This window comes from Equus quagga, chromosome 15 (assembly GCF_021613505.1).
Source record: "Equus quagga isolate Etosha38 chromosome 15, UCLA_HA_Equagga_1.0, whole genome shotgun sequence".
NCBI classification, from domain to species: domain Eukaryota; kingdom Metazoa; phylum Chordata; class Mammalia; order Perissodactyla; family Equidae; genus Equus; species Equus quagga.
Window position 1 is genome coordinate 91,107,608 of NC_060281.1, and position 23,206 is coordinate 91,130,813.

Consider the following 23,206-nt stretch of genomic DNA (forward strand, 5'->3'; position numbering starts at 1 on the left):
TTTTTCCTGTTTCTGTTGAGCCAATCATGTGGTTTTTGTCATCTAGTCTATTAGTATGGCATATTCCATTGACTTTCGTGTGTTAAATCACTCTTGCATTCCTGGGATAAATCCCACTTGGTCCTTTTCATGTTGCTGGATTTGATTTGCTTGCCTTCAGTTGAGCTATTCTGCATCTGTATTCATAAAAGATGTTGCTCTGTAGTTTTCTTTCTTGTGATGTCTTTTTTGAGTTTGGTGTCTGGGTGCTCCAGGCTTTGTAGGATGTGTTGGGAAGTGCTCTCTCTTCTTTTTCTTGTAGTTTTGGTGCTTTCTCTTCACTGCATCTTCATATGTTGGTCTGTCTAATTGCCTTGCTTAGTGGGGTCCAGCACTTGGCCCAGCCATGTCCCTGGAAGTTTAGTTTACTGCGTCAATCATGCTTGACCACAAATGTCTATTGGATATTGATGGATGTGAAGGGGAGCATGGTGAGAACCCCTCTCTGGGTAGATAAAAAGTCAGTGCTCTGAAACCCTACAAAAGCTTTCAGGTGGTCATTGGTAGGCCTTGGGGGAGCTCCTGTTGCAAAACTGTCCAAGACTCTTGGTTAGAAATGCATTTTTCTGGGTTTCTGTGAAGGTGTTTCAGAACAAGGAACTCTGCTCAGTTATGTTTAGGCCTCACAGGAGCGAGGTGCGGGAGGGGTCACCCCTGCAGGAAGTGGGAGCCCATCTGAGAAGCTCCTCAAGACAACATCAGCCAAATACCAGAAGGGAGCAAGGGGCTGGCTAAGGCAGAGTGCTCCAAGTGGCACTCTCTTGGCTGGGAGTCCACCACCCTGTCACCAGCCCGCTGAGCCAGACAGCCTGCAGGTGCCCCTAATGTCCTATTCCACAAACCACATAGAAGCCTGACAACATGGAGAGAGTTCTGGGTAAGAGGATAACTGTTTTGGTTTTGCTTTGCTTGGATGGATTGTCCTCATTTTGCTGTAAACAAGTTCACACCCTGTGACACCAGCCTTTCCACTTTCAAAGTGGGAAGAGCAGAAGGACAAAGACCCCTCAGCCCCAGGAATAAATAAGCCTGAGGGGGGTTTGTGATGGTCACGTGATGAGATGTGATGTGTCCCTGTGATGCAGGGATTAGCATGGAGCAGATGCTCAGTCCATGACACCTCTCACAGATATCCATGAATGGAGAAATGTTGTTTGGGTCCCCAAGGTCCTCCAGGCTTGACAGGTGCTCTTGGGCTGGGAGGGGCTGCCATTGATGTCTGAGGGGGCCTAGGGGTGCCCCAAGCTGGAGGGCTGGAGGTGACCCCCCGGGGTCTGCTTGCCTCCTTTCAGGACACTGTCTGTAGCTAGAAGCTCAGAACAGCCAGCACAAGTTCTGCCAATTCACAGAACCCTCCCCACAGGTGGGCACTCCCTCGTCAGTGGGTGAGGGTGGCTTACTGCCATCCCATTGTGCCAGAGGTCAGGGACTGCCCAGGGCCTCTCAGCCACATTCAGACCCTCATCTTACCAGCGTCTTGCCTGACTCCCGCCGCCCCCACACCTCCCAGGGTCGAGGGGCCTGGATAGTGCCCCTCTGGTAGAGTCCTTGTGTTGGGATGAGGGGTCAAGGAGGGCATCTGCAGCAGTGGAAAGCAGGTGGGCTCCAGAGCCCCTCCCCATACCTGGACCTTAACCTTCACCAGCATCCTCAGACCACCCTGGTGACCTGCGCTAGTCAGTTACCTGGAGGCCTGAGCTTCCTCATCTGTGAACTGGGCACAGTCATAGGGCTTCCCCAGAACCTGGGGAGTTCTGGTCTTGATGCTGTGAGGTGTAGGCAGGGTGGGCTGAGTGCATGTGTGACCACAAGGCAGTGCCCAGGGCTGGATCTGGTGCCCTGGGGTGTGGGCAAGGGCAGTGTACAGAGCAGTGGCAGTGGTGACAGCAAGTGAGTTGCAACATGTCCTGCAGGGATGAACTCATTCTCAGAGGAGGGGAAAGCATTGGTACCTGGAGACAGGGGCACGGTGGAACTGACTCTGGGGCGTGGCATGGCGGTGATGTGTCAGCGCATGGGGTTGCATGTGTGGCCTTGGCTTCCAGCACAGGGTCCAGGGCACCCCCCCACTGCAGGCAGGGTGCACTGGTCCACCAGCCCAACAAACGGGATGAGGGAGTAAACACAGCTGTTTGAGGCCAAGTGGCTGCCTGGGCAGATTCCAGGGCCACAGAATTGCTGCTGTTAGGGATCTTAGAGGCCTGGCCCAGCCTTGGGAAAGCCTCAGGTTTCACCCTGCTCTCAGATCCCAGACAACTAGAGGGACTTCTGGCTGCGATGCCTGGGGTTACCCCCTCCCCACGCATAGGGCCCCTCCCAAACATGCTGAAGTCTGCCTCCACCAGGCTCCCTCCCTTGTCCAACTGGCAGGCCAAAGGGATCCCCATGCTTCCCTGTGGCCTCCTGCCCACCCTGCTGCCAGGCCCTCAGCCTGCCTCATCCAGCCCTGCAGTTGCCAGTGGTTCCAGGTTTGGGTCCCCAGGGCAGGGTCAGAGCAAGGACTGAAGGCTGGTCAGGACCCAGGGCAGCCTGTCATTCCCCTTTGGCTCTTGTAGGTGCCGGCAGGTGGGTTGGTGCTCGTCTCAGCTGCCCACCATGGCCTGGGGGCTGCCCAGCACTGCCAGCCTGGTGCCCTTCTGCCAGAAGCTGAACCGGCTGAAGACACTGGAGGAGTCCCGCAGGGAGACACCGCCGCGGCGCCTCCTGACCACACTGGACCTGACTCTGCTGGGTGTGGGTGGCATGGTGGGCTCAGGCCTCTACGTGCTCACAGGTTTTGTGGCCAAGAAGCTGGCTGGCCCAGCAGTGCTCATATCCTTTGGCATGGCTGCCATGGCCTCCCTGCTGGCAGCCCTATGTTATGCAGAGTTTGGGGCACGTGTGCCCCGCACAGGCTCTGCCTACCTGTTCACCTACATATCCATGGGTGAGCTGTGGGCCTTCCTCGTCGGCTGGAATGTGCTCTTAGAGTACCTCACTGCTGGTGCCGCTGTGGCCCGTGCCTGCAGTGGCTACCTGGATGCCATCTTCAGCCGCAGCATCAGCAGCTTCACCGAGGCCCATGTGGGCATCTGGCAGGTGCCCTTCCTGGCCCAGTACCCAGACTTCTTGGCTGCTGGCATCATAGTTTTGGCCTCCACATTCATCTCCTGTGGAGGCCGTGTCTCTTCCTGGCTCAAGCACACCTTCTCTGGCATCAACCTGGTCGTCATCCTCTTCATCATCATCCTGGGGTTTGTCCTGGCCCGCCCACACAACTGGAGTGCTGAGGAGGGCGGCTTTGCACCCTTCGGCTTTGCCGGCATCATGGCTGGCACTGCCACCTGCTTCTGTGCCTTCGTGGGTTTTGATGTCATTGCTGCCTCCAGTGAAGAGGCCCAGAACCCGAAGCAAGCAGTGCCTATGGCCATTGCCATCTCGCTTGGCCTGGCGGCTGGTGCCTACATCCTCGTCTCCACTGTGCTCACCCTCATGGTACCCTGGCAAAACCTGGACCCTAACTGGGCACTCGCTGATGCCTTCTACCAGCGGGGCTATAGCTGGGCAGGCTTCATCGTGGCAGCTTGTGCAATCTGCGGTAAGGAGCCCATCTGGGCAATGTGGGAGGGGACACAGTGGTGGGGCACTGCCCTAAGCCTCCAGGGAACACATCTGCATCTGGGCCTGTGCTCCCAGTTGCATCCTGGGCCCAGGAAGGTGCTAATGATTAGACTCTCCAGCCAGGCTTGTGGGAAGAGACCTACTCACTCCCCCTCCCAGTTGTTGATAGAATGTCAGTTCTGGGCATGTGCTTCCAGATCCTTCCAGGCAGAGGGACTCAACCCTTATCAGATTCTCCAGTGGGTATGTCAACTAAACTGGGGCGTCCCATTCCTGGGTGGTGAGGGGGAACAATCTGGCACCCACACACACTCGGGGTCTCTCTCAGAGCCAAGACAAACTCATGCCCATGTTCCCAAGGGGCCACCCATGTCTTGGCCCCCTGGCAGCGGCCCCTGGTATGCCTGTGCATGATGCTAACCAGTCTCCCATCCTCTGTCACAGCCATCAATACTGTCCTGCTCAGCAGCCTCTTTTCCCTGCAACAAATCATCTCTGCCATGGCTGCCGATGGGCTCTTCTTCCAGGTGTTTGCCCACCTGTACTGCCGAACGAAGGCGCCCGTGGTGAGCATCCTGGTGTTCGGGATACTCATGCTTTTCCTGGTGCTGCTGCTAGACCTGGAGGCACTGGTTCACTTCCACTCCATCGGTGTACTTTTTGCCTATTCCTTCGTGGCCATCAGCGTTCTCGTGCTACGTTTCCAAAAGCCCTCAACATCCAGCTCCCAGGACCAAGAGCAGGCCTCAACCCCTGAGCCTGGACAGCTGCGATCAGCCCTGAGACCCTACCTCAGCTTCCTGGGTGGGTGCAGACCCGGAGCCGCTGTGGCTTGGGCCCTCGGTGTCCTGGTGGCCTCGGCCATCACTCTGGACTGTGTGCTGGCCTTTGGAGACTCGGCCCTGAACCTCCCAACCTGGGGCTACACCATGCTGCTCCTTCTCAGCTCCGTCACATTTCTGCTCAGTCTCCTCGTCCTAGGGGCCCACCAGCAAGAGAAACAGCAGGACACCTTTCAGGTACTTCCACCAGCCAGCACCCACCATGCTCAGCCCAGCCGGCTCCCTTTGCCCCTTCCTCCTCTGTCGTGGCAGGATGCACCAGGGCCTCAGGGTGGGGGAGACCAGTGCCCCACACCCCTCTCTCTGCATGCTGGGTGGGCCCTTGTCTCCGGAATCTCCAGAGGCAGAGAAGGGCTCTATGGACTCCTAAGAAATCCGACCCTAGGTCAGCAGGCCTTCCCTGCAGCCCAGCCCTGCCCTTGTCCCCTCAGGTTCCCTTGGTGCCCCTGACTCCTGCCCTGAGCATCCTCCTCAACATCTTCCTCATGCTGAAGCTGAGCTACCTGACCTGGCTGTGCTTCTCCATCTGGTTGCTGATCGGTGAGTGGGGGCCAGGCTGGGACCCTGGCAGCCTGCAGTGGGAGGGCAAGCAAGGAAGAGGGCTGGGACCTATCCCTCAAGCTTGTGCCACCCTTGCAGGACTCATGGTGTATTTTGGCTACGGCATCAGGCACAGCAAGGAGAGCTAGCGGGAACACATGGGGTTGACTGCCCCAAACAGCAGCCTGGAGGAGATGGTGCTGGCCCTGCAGCGCCCCCAACCAGGCACCGGACCAGGAGTCCAGTTGCATGGAGCAGCCCACCAGTCTATGAGGACCACTGGGGGCCCAGATGCCTTACCCCACCTCCTTGGGAACCCAGAGGTCCTGGCAGCACCTTCTATGCAGGGCAGCTCAGGTTTGCAGGTCTGCCCATGCCGGGGCGTCCTCAGAACCTCAGCCCAGGTGCTGAGCTTCAAGTCTTTGGGAGTGGGCCATGGCCAGCACTGGTGTGGTGGACTCTTTGCCCAGCACCTTCCAGTTTATGACCAAGTCCGGCTACCTGGACAGGTGGAGTAGGGCAGGCAGGGAAGAGCCTCGAGTCCCAGGGACCCACAATAATAACGGCTCGGCCTGACATGTGGCCTGCTGCTGTGTCCACTGTGGTGTTCAATGTGTCACTGAGTCCTCACATGCCCCTGTAACCAGACAATTGTCCCCAATCCACAGCAAAGGTGCTGAGGTTCCATAAGGGCGAGGTGCCAGGCCTGGGACAGCTCTGAGTCAGGGACAAGGCCAGGCCGGGATCCCAGGGTCCTGCCCTCAGGCCACTGCCCTCTGCCCAGCTCAGAGGTGAGCTACACACACCAGGCACAGTGGGGTCCCTGACAGAGCTGGGCCAGACTCCCTCACAGCCTCCCCACATGTCCCCTCAGGGACGGATCCAGATAGCAGAGCCTGGACCCCATTGAGGCCCACTAGAAAGGGCAGTGGAGTCCTTGGGTTCCCTCTGTTTCCCAGTGCTCACAGAGAGCAGGGCATGTCTTGAGGCCTGCCCCAGATGGAGTGGCCCCCCTGCCTGGGCACAGGCATCTCTCAGGCACAGGCCCACATGGCCCACACGGTCCCCTGGGCATGCACCCACATGCAGACTGAGGCAGCAGCTGTTTCCCAGCCCAGGGCTGCCTGCAGCTTCCAGCAGCCTCTCTCCCTGCTGCCCCCTCAGAGCTTTGTGACAAAGCCTCGGATGGGACACATGCAGGCAGGTGGGTGCACAAGTGCCTGGGCCTGCTCTAGGGACCTTGAGCCTACCTGGTGGTGGGGAGCCAGTCCTTGGGGGTCCCCAGACACACTCTGCAAGCCCCGTGGCCTCCCCAGGACCATGCTCCGTCTACCATAGACGCCTCCTCCTCCCGGTTCCTGCTTGTGAGGACCAAAAAGGAAGCCGCTGGCTTTGGCAGCTTTACTCCTCCACTCTCTGCAGCCTCAACATCACTTCCTCTGGGCCCCAAGGACAAGCAGGGACACGTGACTCCCCTCCAAGCACCGGGCTTCAGGACCTTGACCTCTCAACCCAGCCCTTCTGAACCCACCTCCCACAGACACTGCCCTGGGGGTGAGTGGCAGCAGGGACCCCGAGGCTTTGCTGATGTTCCAGATGCCAGATGATTCCAGATGCTGCCCAGCCTGAGCACCAGGCCTCCCCTCCCCAGCCTGGCCCATGTCGCTGCACCAGCAAGCTGCCAGCACGGCCCTTCTCACCAGGGACCCATGAGGAGGCAGCCCCTTGTCTCCCTGGGGTGGGTACCCCAAACCCTGCCCCTCCCTGGGACCCAGAGAGGGCTTGGCTCCTGCAGTCCTGTCCCTCCCCTCCTGACCGTGGACCTGGGACATGGGGAAATTCTCCAGCAGGCAGGACTCAGGCCCCCAGGGGGATTCCAGAGCCTGAACCAAGCCAGCCTGCTGGGTCTTCCATGTCCTTTGTTAAGGACATTCTATCCAGCCCCTGGCTCTACCTGGGGTCTAGATCAAATCATGGTCCTCGTGCAGTTGCCTCAGGCTGGGGTGGGCAGCTGCACAGACACATTCTCAGTGTGACCTTGGGCAGCAATGACATGTGTCCAGATGTCCAGCCTCCCCACTCCATGGCTCCCAGGAGCCCGGTGAGCAGGTTTTAGGATGTTTGGCTGGTGTCACCTAGGAGAGAGGCAGAGGGTCCCAAAGGACGCCAGACCCACCTGCTCAGTCCCATGCCCCTCCCCCATCCCAGCCCTCCACAGTCCCAGGGCTGCCCCCAGGATGGGGCTGGTGCTCATCAGCTGAGCAGGTAGGGGCCCAAGGGGTCCTCTGCCCTTGCCTGGGGTCCTAGGGGGTTGGAGCATCTGCCCACCACACTCCTCACTCCATGGATGAGGCCCAGAGCTGGGAGGGGCCCTGCCCTGGGAACCCAGCACAGAGCAGCTGCCACAGCTCCTCTTGTCAGGCTGCCTTCTTCCTGGTCTTGGCCTCTGGCTGCACAGTGGGGCAGCTGAGAGGGCAGGGGCTCTACCTGTGAGGGGGGTGCCGGCAGGGGGAGGAGGGCTGGGAGCCAGGCAGGGCCGGAGATGACCACAGCCAGCATGGTGGACAGCTGGAGAGCGGGGACCTGCTGGGAACACTGGAGATGGAGCCTGGGAGAGTGTCTCCAGCCCCAGACCCAGCCAGAGCCCCACTGGACCAGGGCCTTGCATCTGTTCCCTGCAGTCTCTACACAAAACTGGCTTCTGTGGTCCCCAGGCAGCACCTGCTGAGGCCAGAGCTGGGGGAGGGACAAGCTGCCTAGGAGCTGAAGGGTGGAATTCTCCCCCACCCCTGCCCTGGTCCTGCCAGGGCTACAGCCATGAGTCCCCAAGGTTGAGCCCCAAGCTTTCCAGTCCCCTGCCCCAACCAGCAAAGGAAGGCTACAGGCCTCAGGAATGGGGCAGTGAGTGGGTGCCAGGCCCACCCTGTTGACGGTGTCCAGCTCCCAACAGAAGCAGTGGGGACAGGTGCTGGGCTCCCACTAAGGCACCTGGACAGCCGGATATGGGGGTGGGGAAGCCACCTCTCTTCTCAGGGTTGGCATTTCCCTTCAGGACCTTTGCCTGCAGATGAGGACAGCAGGGCAGGACTCCAGCCACCATCCTCCAAAGTGTAGCCCAGGGTCAGGCAGGCCCGAAGACCCCTCCTCATGCTTGGTCCTCCAGTAGAAATGGGCTTCTCCATCCACATACAACAGCAGCAGGTCACAGAAGAAGGTGATCTGGGAGAGGCAGGGCAGACTCATGACCTGACTCCCAACCTGCATCCCACCACCTCCCCAGCCCTCACCTTGAGACTCAATGTCAGGCCAGGGGGTTAAGGGGGCACTTGGGGGGCTCATGCTTACCCACAGCCAGAGGAACCCACAATGGCCAGACTCACCACACCCAGCCGGGCTGCTCCAGTGCCCAGAGTGAGGGTTGTGGGGATGAGCCCAAACTTCCCTGCCTGAGAGAGACCTGGGCTGAGCCTCTCTACCTGTGGCTGTCTCCCCATCCCTCCCCTCACCCCTGCCCACCCAACCTGCCCCAGCCTGACCCCTACCCACCCAGTGACAAGGATGTTGAAGCAGATCCTGTAGAGCTGGAACAGACTCCGGACCTCCACATCTGGGCCTCCCCCCAGTGAGTGGTTGTCCTGGGGCAGGAGAGAGTCCAGTGGCTGCTCCGCCCACTCCTGACTGGCCTGGTCCTCACAGGCCTCATCTTACTCATCCATTGACTCCATCCACTCCAACCTGAGTCCTGGGTCTCAGCCCTGAGTCACTGCTGAGGACAAAGGGGACAAGCAAGCCGGGACCTGCCTCTCAGAAGCTCCCTGCCTGCTGAGGGGATGGGGACAGAAGGGTCCCTAAACAGACACCAGCAGGTGGGGTGTGGGAGGTGGGGCCAACCTGGGGCTGTGGGGCCCAGAGAGGGGCACTCACTCTCCCCTGGGAGCCAGGGAAGACTTCCTTCCTGCAGCCCCTCAGGCTGGATTCCCAGGGCTCAGGAAGGAGCTCTAGGGAGAGACAGAGGGATGGGAGAGCGCAGAGGGGAGGGGAGCAGGGCGTGGGTGGGTCCAGCCCCACATGGTTGGGAAGGGCTGGGGGGCCAGTGAAGCCAGGCCAGGAGGGTCCAGCCAACAGTGTCACGGGGCGTCACCTCCAGGCCTGGTGGCTGTGTGCATGTCTTCATGAGGGTGACGAGGTGACACTAGGGGGCAGAAGGATGGGACAGGTCTGCTTAGTAGCCACAAAGACACAATACATGCAACGCAAGAGCCTTGAGTGCATCTGGATAGAAAAATAAAAGATTGAGAACTATTATTAGCACAGCTGGAGAAATTTAAATATTAGATCTACCTGCCAATGTTACATTTCCTGAGTTTGACAAGAGGACAGCGGTCACCTGGGGAAGGGCCTCATTCTCAAGACAGCGTTGAGAAGGGTGAGCATCCGGACATCTGTCAATTACTTTCCAATGATTTCCTGTGAAATCCATCTAAATATACCCGGCTCTCTAGAGAGAGTGAAAGAAAGGAAGTAGGGCAAAATGGTAAAAAAAACAAACCCAGTGAACCCAGATGAAGGCAATATTGTTCTTCATGGCACTAATTGTTAAAATTTTCTATGGATTTTTGTAATCTTTCAGATAAAACCTTAAGGGAAAAGTAAAAAGAAAGCCCCTGTGCCGTGGAGGGAGGTGCTGGAGTCAGGGTGGAGTGGAGGAGGGGTTGGGGTGAGGGGTCCCAGCTGCAGCAGGGTGTGGGGACAGATGGGGTGGAGGCCAAAGGGTTCAGGAGGGAGGCTGGATGGAGCGTGTGCTCGGGGACCTGGAGCTGAGACCCCTCCTGCCCTGGGACCCCCTCACACACACAGCAGAGCGTCCCGAGAGATGGGCCAGGCTGTGGTCTGTCCCGGCCACCACAGGAGGACAGGTGGAGGGAGACCTGGCTGAGGAGCAGCGGGTGGGCAGTGGGGCCGCACCTGAAGTTGTAGCACCTCTCCTGCAGCCGGAGGGAGTCATGGGGCCAGGAGTCGGAGCCCCCGGCATCCAGGTCAGAATCCCAGCGGACATGGATGCCACAGCACCGCCCTGCACACAGCGCATCACTGCTCCACCAGCACGTGGGCCCCGGTCCCTCTCCCTGAGCCCTCCCACAACCGTCCCCCCACAGACCCACCAGTAATGCCAGGTCCGCAAAGACCCCTCCAGCTGTGGCCATGAGGTCCCCGATGTGGAACACAGGGGAGTAGAGGCTGAGAGGTGGGTCGGGGCAACAGCACATGAAATAGATGCTGTCCCGTGTCTCCAAGGTATTGGAACTGAGAGGGTGTGGGGCTGGGGGCTTGGGCCAGGAAGGGGACAAGGAGGATCTGGGGCCAGCCAGGACCCACCATGCTTACTTGGAGAAGTTGAACTTGCTAAAGGTGACAGTGTTTTTGATGAACAGTATGAAGTTCTCAGCCTGGACCAGCAGGGGCTTCCTGCAGGTGGGGGGAGGTAAGGGGCAGGATCTGCTCATCCTGGGACCCTGCCCTGGGTGTCTGGGACACTTACACAGGCTCAGTGTCCCTCCCCACAGGGCACCAGCCCTGAAACTCACAGGTCCTGTGGGTCCCATTGACCACCAAGCACTGGCCTGTTTTGATGCCTTGAAAACACATGACAAACTCCATGCCCTCCAATCCCCACAGGGCCTAGGAAGGGAGTGGACAGGGTGCTGCTGGCAGAAAGAAGAGACGCAGAGGTACCACCGGGCCTGCACAGGAGAGCCACCCAGGGTCCCAGCACAGCCCACTGAATCCCATCCCAGGGGAGGCGCTGGAAGACAGGGTCCTCAGTTACCATGGCTGTGCATCCCCGTCTCCCCTTCAGGACAGTCCTCATCGACCTACAGGTCCCCAGTGGGATGGAGGGGGCTGAGGTGGTGAGAGAGCAGAGTTTCCAGGTGCAGGAGATATCTCCCCTGTGTGACCCAGACCCGTAGGGACACACTCCTCTGGTTCCCTGAGTTTGGGGAACATGGGAAATGTGGAAAGTACAGATAAAATGAGGTGCTCATAGGAGGGAGGGCAAGGAGCTCCCAGCCAGATAGGGGTGCAGTGCTGTCTCCCAAGACAGAGCGAGACCCCTTCCCTCCTGACAGTTCTGTCCCCAGGTGGGGGTGGGGGGGACAGAAGTGACTCCTCCAGGCCCAGCTCCTCTGGTCCAATTCAGATGACAGAATAGGGAAGGTGGAGGGACTCTGGGGGGGTGAGCTCATGCCAGGGTAGAGGTGCTGGGCTTGGCACACAAAGGGGGGGACCATCATCAGAGGGGCCTGTAGGGAAGTGGGACCCGACACACTGGCCAAGGGACCACAGGCCAGTCCCTTCCTGGCTTGTTCTGCTGTAGACAGGGACATCAGTGCCTGCACAGGGTCACTGAGTTCTGGGCATCAGCCAGCAGAGGGCGGGGGTGAGCTCTCTGCGAGTCCCAGACCTGGGAGAGGAAGTGCCCTCAAGCGTCAGGCACTGGCGCAGACATGGCTCTGCCAGGCAGAGGGTGGACGCCGCTGTCCAGGGCCCCTGGCTCAGGGGCAGCAGGAGGAACGCAGCACCAGGGTGGCAAGAAGGGCTGGGGACTCAGAAAAGCCAAATGAGATGGTGGGACTTTGTGGGATTGGGATTGTGAGAAGTGGGCAGAGGGACAGAGAGGGGCCACCTGTTCTGCCTCACTGTCCCTACCTATGTCCTGAGTCTGCCCCTCCTCTCCACCCGGGCTGGGCCACCATCTCCTCCGACCAGACCCCATGGTGACCAGCATGGACCCCACCTCTGCCTCCATCCACCTCCCTCCAGCAGCCTGCTTGGTCCATCCCAATGCACAGATGGTCGCACCCCTCCCCTGAGCCCGTCTGTGGCTCCACTGCTGCTGGATCCACTTCAGCTCCTGAGAGGGGCTCACAGGCCCTGTGATCTTGGGCGACCCGTTCCTGGCCCAGTCCAAACCTAGGGACAACCCCACTTAGTGCAGGGAGCCCTGGAAGGGCCCCAAGTCACACAGCTCGGGGCCTGTGCCCACACAGCCCCCACTGCCTGGACATCCTCAAGATCCCCCTCCAGCCTCACACCCTGCAGGAACCCTTCCCGAGGCCCCGGGTCGCCTGACGTGCCTCCCTGGGTCTCCCAGCTGCAGCTTCTGCCCCCATCACAGGACCAGCCACCTTGGCTGCGCTGTCTGTGCAGGAGCTCCGTGAGGTGGGGACAGTGGAGTTTTGCAAGCCTGGTCTGGGAGAGGCTCAGCAGGTGTTCGCTGGAGGCTGTGACACTACAAGGACACAGTGCATGTGCTGGGAGGAACCAGACAACCAGGTCCCTGAGAGAAGCTGGCAGGAACTCTGGTATTCTCAGGAAGCTGGCTTGTGGGATCTGATGGATTACCCAGCCCCGGCAGTTTCGAGGGAAGGACCAGAAGACCGGACAGGGACAAAAGAGGATCACAAGGATTCCAGAAAACGCAGACCCGTGGCCCCAGCACAATTTCAGGACAGTCTACAAACCGAACATTAACTAGACGTCTCTGAGCATTTAGAAAGGGAAGGACGTCGTGTGTGTTTCTGAACGTCAGCACATCCTCTGTGCATGGACCTCACCTCGTTGTGGACGGGGCCAACCGGGACATGTGGCACCCCAGCCACTGTGGTGGGACCAATGACCAGGACTCAGGGGACAGAGGCGACACAGTTACCCTCCAGCCCAGCATGTGATTCAGTGTTGGGTGCAGTTAAAGAAAGATGTCACTATGGACAATAGAAAGCAAATAAAGTATGTTCTCAGACCAAAAAGTACGTTAAAGTATGAAACAAAAACAGCAAGGTAGCTGGAAAATCCCAAAATATTTGCAGATTAAACCACACATGGATGAAAAAAAGACGTCTCAAGAGAAAACGCAAATATTTTCCACTAAATGAAAATGAATATACAACTAATCAAAATGTGTGGAATGCAGTGAAAGCAGAACCTGCAGGGGAATTTATGGCAGTAAATGCACATATTAGGAAAAAGGGGCCAGCCTGGTGGCCAAGTGGGTAAGTTCACGAACTCCACTTCGGCAGCCCAGAATTTCACTGGTTCGGATCCTGGGCGCGGACATGGCACCACTCATCAGGCCATGCTGAGGTGGTGACCCACATGCCACAACTGAAAACACTCACAACTAGGATCTACAACTATGAACTGGAGGGCTTTGGAGAGAAGAAGGAAAAATCAAAAAAGAAGAAGATTGGCAATAGATGTTAGCTCAAGGTGCCAATCTTTAAAAAAAAAGATCTGACACAATAAGCTGGAGAAAGAAGAACAAAGGAAGCCTAAAGCAAACAGAAGAGAGGAAATAATAAAAATTACAACAGAAATTAATGACACTTAGGGACAAGCTCAGTGACCTAGTGGTTAAGTTCCCACATTCTGCTTCGGCAGGGGGTCACCGATTCGGATTCACAAACCGCTCATCAAGCCATGCTGTGGTAGGCGTCCCACATGTAAAGCAGAGGGAGATGGGCACAGATGTGAGCTTAGGGCCAGTCTTCCTCAGCAAAGAGGAGGATTGGCAGCAGATGTTAGCTCAGGGTAATCTTCCTCAAAAATAAGAAAGAAATTAATGACACTGGAACAGGGAAATCAATAGAGAAATCAATAAAACGAAAACTAGCTCTTAAAAAAGATTTAAAAAATGGATAAACCTCAAGCCAGGCTACTCAGAAAAACAGAGAGAAACACAAATTCCTAATCTCAGAAATGAGAGAGGGGCTATGATTACTGATCCCATGAGCGGTAAAAGGATAATAAAGAAATGTTCGACATTTGATATCTTCCCTGACGAGTTCTTTTGGATCTATAACAAATCTTGAAATGAACTAATTCAAATCTCTCCCGGACCCTGTCAGCCGGCTTCTAACTCAGATAACCAAAATATTGACGAGGATGTGAGTTAATGTCTGAATCATTTCCATCTAGTAAGACTCTATCGTGCATAAATTAGACATCAGCAAAATGGAAAAGTTGTGGGGTTCAAAGGACAACATTTAGAATGAGAAAAGACAATCCACAATACAGAGAAAAATTTGCAAATCGTATATCTGATAAGAAACATACGTAGAATATATAAAGGACAGTAGTGACTCAGTTATATAAAGACAAATAACCCAATTTTCAAATGGGTCAATGATCTGAACAGACATTTCCCCAAAGAAGACACACAAATGGCCATTGAGCACATGAGAAGATGTCCAACATCGTCAGCCATCAGAGAAATACCGATCAAGGCCACAGAGAGAAGACATTTCACACCCACAGCGTGGCTAGAATCAAAGACAGACGGTGAGTGTGGGTGAGGATGTGGAGGAACTGGGACCCTCACACGCTGCTGCAGGAACGGGAAACGGTGCAGGCGCTTTGGGGACAGTCCTCCTGGCATCCAAACAGGGACACAGAGAGTGACCATCTGACCCAGCAGTTCCGCTCCCAGGTGTGCGCCCAAAAGAAATGAAAGCAGATGTCCATGCAGAAACTTGTGCAGGAATGTTCACAGCAGCCATATTCATAAGAGCCACAAAGTGGACACAACCCAAATGTCCCTCACCTGAGGAAAGGAGAAATACATCGTGCTACAGCCGCACAATGGATATTCTTCAGCAGTCAAAGCAATGAGGGGCTGACACACGCCACAACACGGTTGGACCCTGAAACCACTACGCTGAGGGAAAGAAGCCAGACACAGAAGGGCATACACTGTGTGATTCCATTTATACAGAATGTTCAAAACGGGCCAATCCATAGAAAGAGAAAGTGGATTTGTGTTTGCCCAGGCCTTAGGGGCTGGGGGCAATGGGACTGTCTCCTAATGAGGAAGCTGTTTCTTTAGAGGGATGGTGGAAATCTTCCAGAATCCACTGTGCTGATGTTGCACAATTCTGTGAATACACTAAAAAACTGAATTGCACGCCTTTGAGTGTGACTTGTATGTGAAGCGTATCTCACTAAAGCTGTTCCCATGATTAAAAGACAGCATTGTGTGTCGTCAACACAGAAGTAACCCCCAGAAGGGAGCACAGAATCTCGTTCATGCACCTTAAAAGATCTGAACTAGGGCAACGACACCCAGAGGAATTCTATTAGTTACCGTTCTGGGTAGCAGGAAATTCTGAAACATTCACGAAGATTTCCATGTTTTAATTTTCAGAAAAAGGCATCAAAGGTTTAAAAACTCGTATTCATAATGTCTGGAAAGAATCATCATCACTCAGGGGGAGGGGACACTGGGAAGTTGTCAAACGGAAAGAAGTGTCAGGATTTGGGTCACACAGATCTGCACCTGAATGTGAAGGTGGACCCACACCCATCACTGCTCCGCCCCCAGGGATGACCTCAGAAGTCAAAGAGGACAATTAACTATCTCTTTCAAAAGCATCAGTTTGTGAAAAAACAACGTATTAAGAAATAAACATTTTAGACTCATGAAGAATTGAATCTTAGAGATTCCCAGTTTTAAAACTATAAACTCGTGAGGAGTCCATTTCATAGGCACAGAAGGGACTCTCCTCCTCGTGGTTGGAGTGGATTCCAGACGTGACAGACACCTCAGGAGACAACTGAAAAGAATCCACATTGTTTGCAAAGGGCTCTTGGTTGACCCTGAATCCAACCCTAAATGCTCTATCAGACAACAGACACAAATGCGGGTCAGCACGGCCAACAGGCAGAGACACGAGGATCACGGAAAATTCAGTACTTGCAGTGATGGTGCAGGGTGAGTGTCTGTTAAAATCTATCAGGGTTTAATGTACCTTCCACGAGTGAGCAAACACAAAGTGGTTCTGGATGTGTCACAAAGCTGTGCACCTGTTCTTGATGCTAATCTTTGTCCCCCCTCAGTTCACGTGACCATCAACCACCATAATACGCTCCCCTGGGTGCACACCACTCACCAGGGCCAAGGTGCCTGAGGTGTTGATGCCACAGAAGTCCCGGCTACTTAGCCAGTGACACCTCCAACCTCCATCTCCCTTCTTCTGTCCTGGTAGGTCAGGAGGGACCCCCCCCCGCCAGCCCAGCCCAGGGGCTCTCCAATGACTGTCATGACACAGTCAAGTTTCAATGGCTTTAGAGGCCTAGGGTCGCCAAGCACAAATATGTAAAGAAGCTGCCATGTATGTGCACAATGATCGTATCAAGGAGCATCATTGACACTGAAAAGGAAGGATGTCATTTCCAGAATAAAGGACAGGCCTTGCCAGGAAACAGCAGTTGCCAAGCTTCCCTTGACATGTGCGTGCAGATAATATACAAGTCACACTCACCCCACCTTTCTAAGGGGTTCCCTCCTCCCTAAATGGAGATGATGAGAAACCTGCCCCCAGGGGTGTGGTGAGAAATGAGCACAGGGAAAGCGTGAATCCAGCCCCAGCACAGAGCGAGAGGGAAGACGTGTCAGCTGCTTGATTCTCACACACATGTCTCCTCCTGGCCTTGATCTGCACATTGCCTTCTGTCAGGGAAGACTGTCACAGGCCAGCCTGGGGCAAAGCCTGGTCGTGGGGACCAGGCCTTGGAGAGGCCCAGGTGGGGACACCAGGTCACGATGCAGGGGTCACATGGCGTCATTAGTACAAAGCAGCTCGGGTCCACTCTGCACACCCACCTGAGCGCTGACCTGCTTTGTACCAAGCACAGCACTGGGCGGCCATGGTCGGGAACAATACAGCTCCTGCCACCCAGGAACGTCAGACCCACATGAGAACCAATGACGGCCTCGGACATCCAATGATCACTGACCTAGTGCTTCTTGTAGAGATTTACATAGAAACATAGAGAAGCAGGGCATTTGAAACACAGTCAACAAAACTGGAAAAAAAACATAAAATGAATCATCTAGCTAAATGAGCATGGGGGAATCGTTTGCTTGTGGAAGTTTGGCAGGATGCTCGGGGCCTGTGAAGGCTGCTGGCTGAGTGTGCAGCAGAGGCAGCGGAACAGAACTACTCAGTGAGGGAGCCAAGCACACTGGGGGGAGACTCCACCCGGAGCGGGGCTGTCATCACCGGTCCCCAAAAGACCTGTGGTAGAATCTGACCCTCCCCCAACGTCTCCCCCAAGAGGTCATTTTATTCATGTAGACCCACGTGAGCACCGTGTGCTTTGAGCTCTGGAACAGCAGGACATCAATTGGCCCACACATACCAGGACCCAGCCTTGGTCCTCTACCCAGCAGGTGCCCTGGTGACAACAGCGAGCCCACCCTGATCTGCCTGAATCCAATGGTGACAGTAGCAGCGGAGGTGAAAACTTTAATGAGTGACGGGGCAGGAGATGACGTCCAGCAGGGATCCCCGTCAGCCAGGAGGAAATACTGAGTGGTCACAGGTCTCCCTGGTCCCAGAGGACATGGGCAGACATGGGATGGGAGATGGGGTGTGGGTGGGACTGGGGCTAAGGGCCAGTAGTGACACGCCCTGTTTGGCTGGTTTGGAGAGCAGGAGAGGGAGGCTGGGGTCTGAGTCTCTGGGCACATCTGCAAGTGTCCTGGCCTCTCAGCAGAATAGGGCAGGGCTGAGGACTGAGGGAACTTCGACACCCCTCCCCCCCACCACCACACACACACACACACACACAGGGACAGCCCTCAGAATGCAAAAAAGGAAATGCTGAAGGCAGGGGCAGCCCCAGGAGGCAGGGGCCTTGGGGCCCCAGGAAGAGCAGAACGGCAGCCCTGACCATGGCAGGAAGGCCCGAGGGTTTTAGCCAAGGGCAGGAGACCCACGGCAAGGCCAGCAGCACAGCACAGGTGGGCTCATGGAAGGCGTAGAAGGAGACCAGGAGGGACATGATGGCCATGGTGAGAAGAGTCACATCCTGGGAGGTGCCAGGAAGACCTACACGAAGCACCCATGAAGGCAGAGTAGAGGCCAGACTGTTGGGGAGAGAGAACGATGAGCCCCCAGGAGGCATGCGGCACGTCCACAGCGTCCCTGGTGTAGACGTCTGAGCACAGGGGTCTGTGTATCCATTGGGTACGTTGGGCACACCAGCGCACACAGGCGGGGTAACTGCTCACCCTCTATCACCCACGAGTGTGACCTGCAATGACCAGGGCACCTCTTTTCTCCCCGTACCCGTCTGGTACCACCTGGGTGGCACCCACGGGAGCACAAAGGCCTGTGTGCCTCTGTGTGAGTGTGTGAGTCTGAGAAAGCATCCTTAAGGCCACGGTGAGCCATCCTGCTGGCCCCATCACACAACACAGAAGTAGCTCGGTGCCTGTGTGTGGCAAGGGTGACAAGTGCAGGTACAGGGGCGTGTATCTGCCCAAAGGCAGTCACATGCTCTAGATTGTAAACCAAGGATTCTTGGGTCCCATGGGGTTGGATCCCTGGGTGCCCCACTGTCTGGAGGGGATACTGTGCATTTCTCCTCTGCTTCTGGGTGGGCGCTGAGACCTGGAGTGACATCAGGCCATGGGTGGGGCATGCAGCATGCAGCAAGGGCAGACATCTCATCTGGGGCAGGAGTCAGGCCCCTCAGCACAGGTGGGTGACTGGGGAGTGACCTTGAGCCCCACCTAGAACCTGGCCATTAAGTCCATCTTCAGCCACTGCACAGAGTCCTGGGACAGCCAGGCCAGGATGCGCAGCCTCCTCTGCACGGCCACAGGGGGTCAGCAGAGGGCTGGTCGGGTTATGCAGGCTCCTGAGGACCTGGCCTGACCCAGCATCTTCACAGAAGAGGGCACACTGGGCAAGTGGCAACACAGAGCAGCAGTCAGGGTCCCAGCTTCAGAGAACCCAGCAATAGGGCGGGGTCCAGGGCATCAGCAGAGGCACAATCTGTCTCCCCTCCAGGGGGTCTGAGCCAGATGGGTTAAATGCCCCCTTGCTGGTCTGAGAGGAAGCCAACAAGGTGGGCAGCAGGGCCTCCACCAAGGTGGGCTGCCCCCTCCCCTGCTCACTGCTCTCCCAGAATCCCCCTGCCCAAACCCTGGGCGCCTTCTCTCCCTCCATCAGCGCTGGCCCGGAAGAACGCGGTAAAGGATTTCTCAGTGAGACGCTGAAACGTTCATTAGACTCAGGGTTTCTCCTCCCGGAGAATTTGTTTCCATTTTTTTTCCTCCCCAGAGAATTTAACGGGGAGCAGCACAGAGACAAGCAGGGTGCAGGGGGCACCCTCTCCTGGCTGGTGGGGAGTGGGTGGGGCACTGGTTCCCTGAGGCCCAGAGACTTTCCAACTGCACACATCTCCACCCGCTGAAGGGGATGGCAGCGCTGGAGGGGGGTCTCCCTTCCTGTAGGCCACGTCTTACCCAACACCCACCTGTGGCATTGCATCCCTAAAGAGGCCCCAGTGATTCTAGTCGTTTCTGGGAGAAGGCCAGATTCTCCTGCATCAATTCAGGGTGCATAGCACCCTCTAGGATCCTGCATGTATAGCCGGCCCCAGACCACTCCTCACCCGGGCCCCTGGAGCCTGCTGCAGGCAGAACCCAGCCCCCAGCTCTGAAGCTGCTTGCTCTGAACCCTGAGGTCGAAGGATGGGGACCCCACACCAGCTGACAGTCCATGGCCTGCTGGCCCAACAAGGCTGAGGGCAGCGGGGACCCATGTGGGGATGCAGTGGGTGTGGAATGGGGGTCCCCAAGGGAGATGCCTGCACCCTCAGATCCCACACTGCCCCTCACGTCCACCACGTCCTGGTGACCCTAGTTATTCCCAGCAGCTCGTCCACCCAGTCCAGGAGGCTGGAGGAGGGCACGGGAGAGGGAGAGCCCCCAATGCCTCTGCTGCAGGGGACCCCTCCCTGGTCTCCCCCAGGGGTGCCCCCCTTCCCCCCACCCCCACCCAAGTGGTTCACGTGTGGGCTGGGGCTCTGCCTATCCACCCATGAGCCCTGCTCCACCGCTCTGTGTGACAGATAGCAGGTCACTCACCTCTGTGCACCATGGTCTCCTCCTCTGTCACACGGGGTCACAGTAATACCTCGTCCTGGGATTGTCACGGGATTAGCCAAGTTAACGCTTTCTATGTACAGCAAGCAGCAGGGTGCCTGGCACTCGCCCTCCCCCTGTTAACTCCTGTTATGATGTCCCAGGAGCTCGAGTGACCATGAGAGCTGCCATTGAAGGCACTTACTCTGGTTTTATTGTGCTAAGAGATATATAATGTAAAATGTACCATTTTAAGCATTTATTTATTTATTTACTTATTTATTGATGTGACACTGATTTATAACATTATATAAATTTCAGGTGTACATCATTATATTTCGATTTCTGTGTAGATTACATCATGTTCACCACGCAAAGACTAATTACCATCCATCACCACACACATGTGCATAACCACCCCTTTCACCCTCCCCCCTCCCCTTCCCCTCTGAGAACCAGCAATCCAATCTCTGTTTCTATGTGTGTGTTTGTTGTTTTTATTTTCTACTTATGAGTGAGATCACACAGTATTTCACTTTCTCCCTCTGACTAATTTCACATAGTATAGTACCCTCAAGGTCCATCCACGTTGTCACAAATAGCCGGATTTCATCCTTTCTTATGGCTGAGTAGTATTCCAGTATGTATATGTACCACATCCTTATCCATTTGTCCCTTCATGGGCACCTAGGTTGCTACCAAGTCTTGGCTATTGTGAATAGTGCTGCAATGAACATAGGGGTGCATGTATCTTTATGCATTTGTGTTTTCAAGTTCTTTGGATAAATACCCAGCAGTGGGATAGCTGGATCATATGGTAGACATATTCTTAATTTTTTGAGGATACACCATACTACTTTCCATAGTGGCTGCACCAGTTTGCACTCATGCCAGCAGTGTATTAGGGTGCCCTTCTCTCCACATCCTCTCCAACACTTGTTTCCTGTCTTCTTAATTATAGCCATTCTGACCGGAGTGAGGTGATACCTCATTGGAGTTTTGATTTGCATTTCCCTGATGGCTAATGATGTTGAGCATCCTTCCATGTGCCTATTGGCCATCTGTCTATCTTCTTTTGGAGAAATCTCTGTTCAGATCTTTTGCCCATTTTCTAATTGGATTGTTGGTTTTTTTGTTGTTGAGCTGTATGAGTTCTTTGTATATTTTGGATATTAACCCCTTATCCGATATATGGTTTGCAAATATCTTCTCCCAATTGTTAGGTCATCTTTTCATTTTGTTGATGGTTTCCTTTGCTGTGCAGAAGCTTTTTAGTTTGATGAAGTCCTATTTGCTTATTTTTTCTATTGTTGCCCTTGCCTGGTCAGACATGGTACTTGAAAATATGCTGCTAAGACTGATGTCAAAGAGTGTACTGCCTATGTTTTCTTCTAGAAGTTTCATGATTTCACGTCTTACATTCAAGTCTTTAATCCATTTAGAGTTAATTTTTGTGTCTGGTGTAAGATAATGGTCCACTTTCATTCTTCTGCATGCAGCTGTCAAGTTTTCCCACGCAATCTATTGAAGAGGCTTTCCTTTCTCCATGTGTGTTCTTGGCTTCTTTGTTGAAAGTTAGCTGTCCACAGATGTGTGGGTTTATTTCTGGGTATTTTAAGCATTTTTAAGAGTAGGGTTCAGTGGCATTAGGTACATTCACCTTGTTGTGCAGCCGTCACCACCGTCCATTTCCAGAACATACTCATCATCCCAGAGTGAAGCTCTGCCCCCATTAGACACTAACCCCTGTGCCCCCTCCACAGCCCCCGGACCCCCCATCTACTTTCTCTGTGTGAGTCTCACTACTCTAGGTGCCTCATAGAAGCAGAACCATACAGTATTTGTCCCTTTGTGACTGTGATTTCACTCAGCATAATGTCCTCACGGTTCATCCATGTTGTAGCCCGTGACAGTACCTCATTCTCTCTTGAGCTGAATGGTACTCCAGCGTGTGCATACAGCACATCTGTTTATCCTGTCATCCATCGGTGGACACTGGGCTGCGTCCACCTCTTGGCTGCTGGACTCATGCTGCTGTGAACCTGGATGTACCCGGGCCCTTCGAGTGATGTGTTCTCTCAGGACATCACCTTATAGTGAGCAGGTGCTGTGTCCCCATCTGAGAGACCGAGGCTGGGTAGGAGGCCTACGTGCAGAGGGGACTGAGGCCTGTGCACAGACGCTTCCTGAAAGGTCCATCAGGCAGCTGTGGACGTGCTTCTCTCTGGGTGGGGCTGCAAGGACACAGAAGGGCTTTTCCTTCTCACCTGATGTCTTTCTGGTCTATCTGAGTGTGTGCCACGATCCCTCACACACTAGAGAAGAGAGGAGCTGGTGAATAAAAGGAGGCTGCTGCTGTCCTTTTCAGTCTGTGACGTGTGCTCCTTACAGAAATGTTGGGAAGAGCAGAGAAGCAGAAAGAAGAAAATAAAAGCCCCCAGAGTCGCTGTGCGTCCTCCCAGTCTACTGTGTTTCCTGCTGATGTCCCACGGGAGGAACCTGTGGGCCTGCGGGGTGAGAATGGAGAAGCAGGGCATATCTCCGTGGGTGCCAGCCACCTGAGGTCCATACCAGGGCCCAGATGAGCACCCCCAGTTCTCTGCCGGGGGCCCACCTCCCCACCTCCCTGCCTGAGGCATCAGTGCGGAGTGGAGGGCCAGCACCAGGAGGTCCAGCACCTCACCTCCTCGGGCAGGTGCAGAGCCTGCTGTTGTGTCTCAGCTGGGCTGGCGGTCTCACAGTGGGGGCTTCGTGCCACTGTGGGGACAGACCGGCACCTTACCTCCCTGCCCCAGTGGGAGGAGGCCTGGTCTGGAGCCACCCTCAGCCCCATGCCACCTGCTCTGAGCACTCATCCCCAGGCCCCGAGCCTCCTGGCTGGGCCATGGGTCCATGAGAACAAGGGCCTGGGCTGCCCTCACAGAGGCCATGGCCGGGTGCAGGGCTTTGGGGGCAGAGAAGGGAGCCGAGGGCAGTGGGAGACCGCAGGAGCTCTGCAGAGGCCAGTCTCCCACCTCCAAGCATCCCTGGGAGGAAGCACGTGGGGCAGGAGAGAGCATCCCCAATGGACTTGGCGTCAGGAGGACGGCTCTGTCCTCCAGGTGGGGCGGACTCACTGGAATTAAGCTGCTGTTCAGGAACTCCTGCAGACTCGGGATGACAGGGCGATGAGGGCTGCGTCCCCTCCCCTCCCTCACATGGCCGGACCTCTGGGCAGTTAACACGGGACACACAGCCCGGAGTCTTTAGT

The 23,206-nt window shown here is 55.7% G+C and overlaps 2 protein-coding genes across 2 annotated transcripts; one reads left to right on the forward strand and one right to left on the reverse strand.

Annotated features, from left to right (window-relative positions):
• Positions 1-2,634: 2,634 nt before the first annotated feature.
• LOC124227213 (cationic amino acid transporter 4-like) lies at positions 2,635-5,294 on the forward strand. The gene is given in 5 exon segments (XM_046641061.1): positions 2,635-3,616; positions 4,084-4,658; positions 4,913-5,021; positions 5,121-5,233; positions 5,235-5,294. Coding segments are annotated over 5 exon segments (1,839 nt in total).
• Positions 5,295-8,069: 2,775 nt separating this feature from the next.
• On the reverse strand, positions 8,070-17,873 carry LOC124227215 (P2X purinoceptor 6-like). Its single transcript, XM_046641062.1, is given in 9 exon segments — positions 8,070-8,240; positions 8,402-8,467; positions 8,564-8,634; positions 8,637-8,656; positions 9,987-10,095; positions 10,180-10,325; positions 10,407-10,487; positions 10,561-10,700; positions 17,796-17,873. Coding segments are annotated over 9 exon segments (882 nt in total).
• Positions 17,874-23,206: the final 5,333 nt, after the last annotated feature.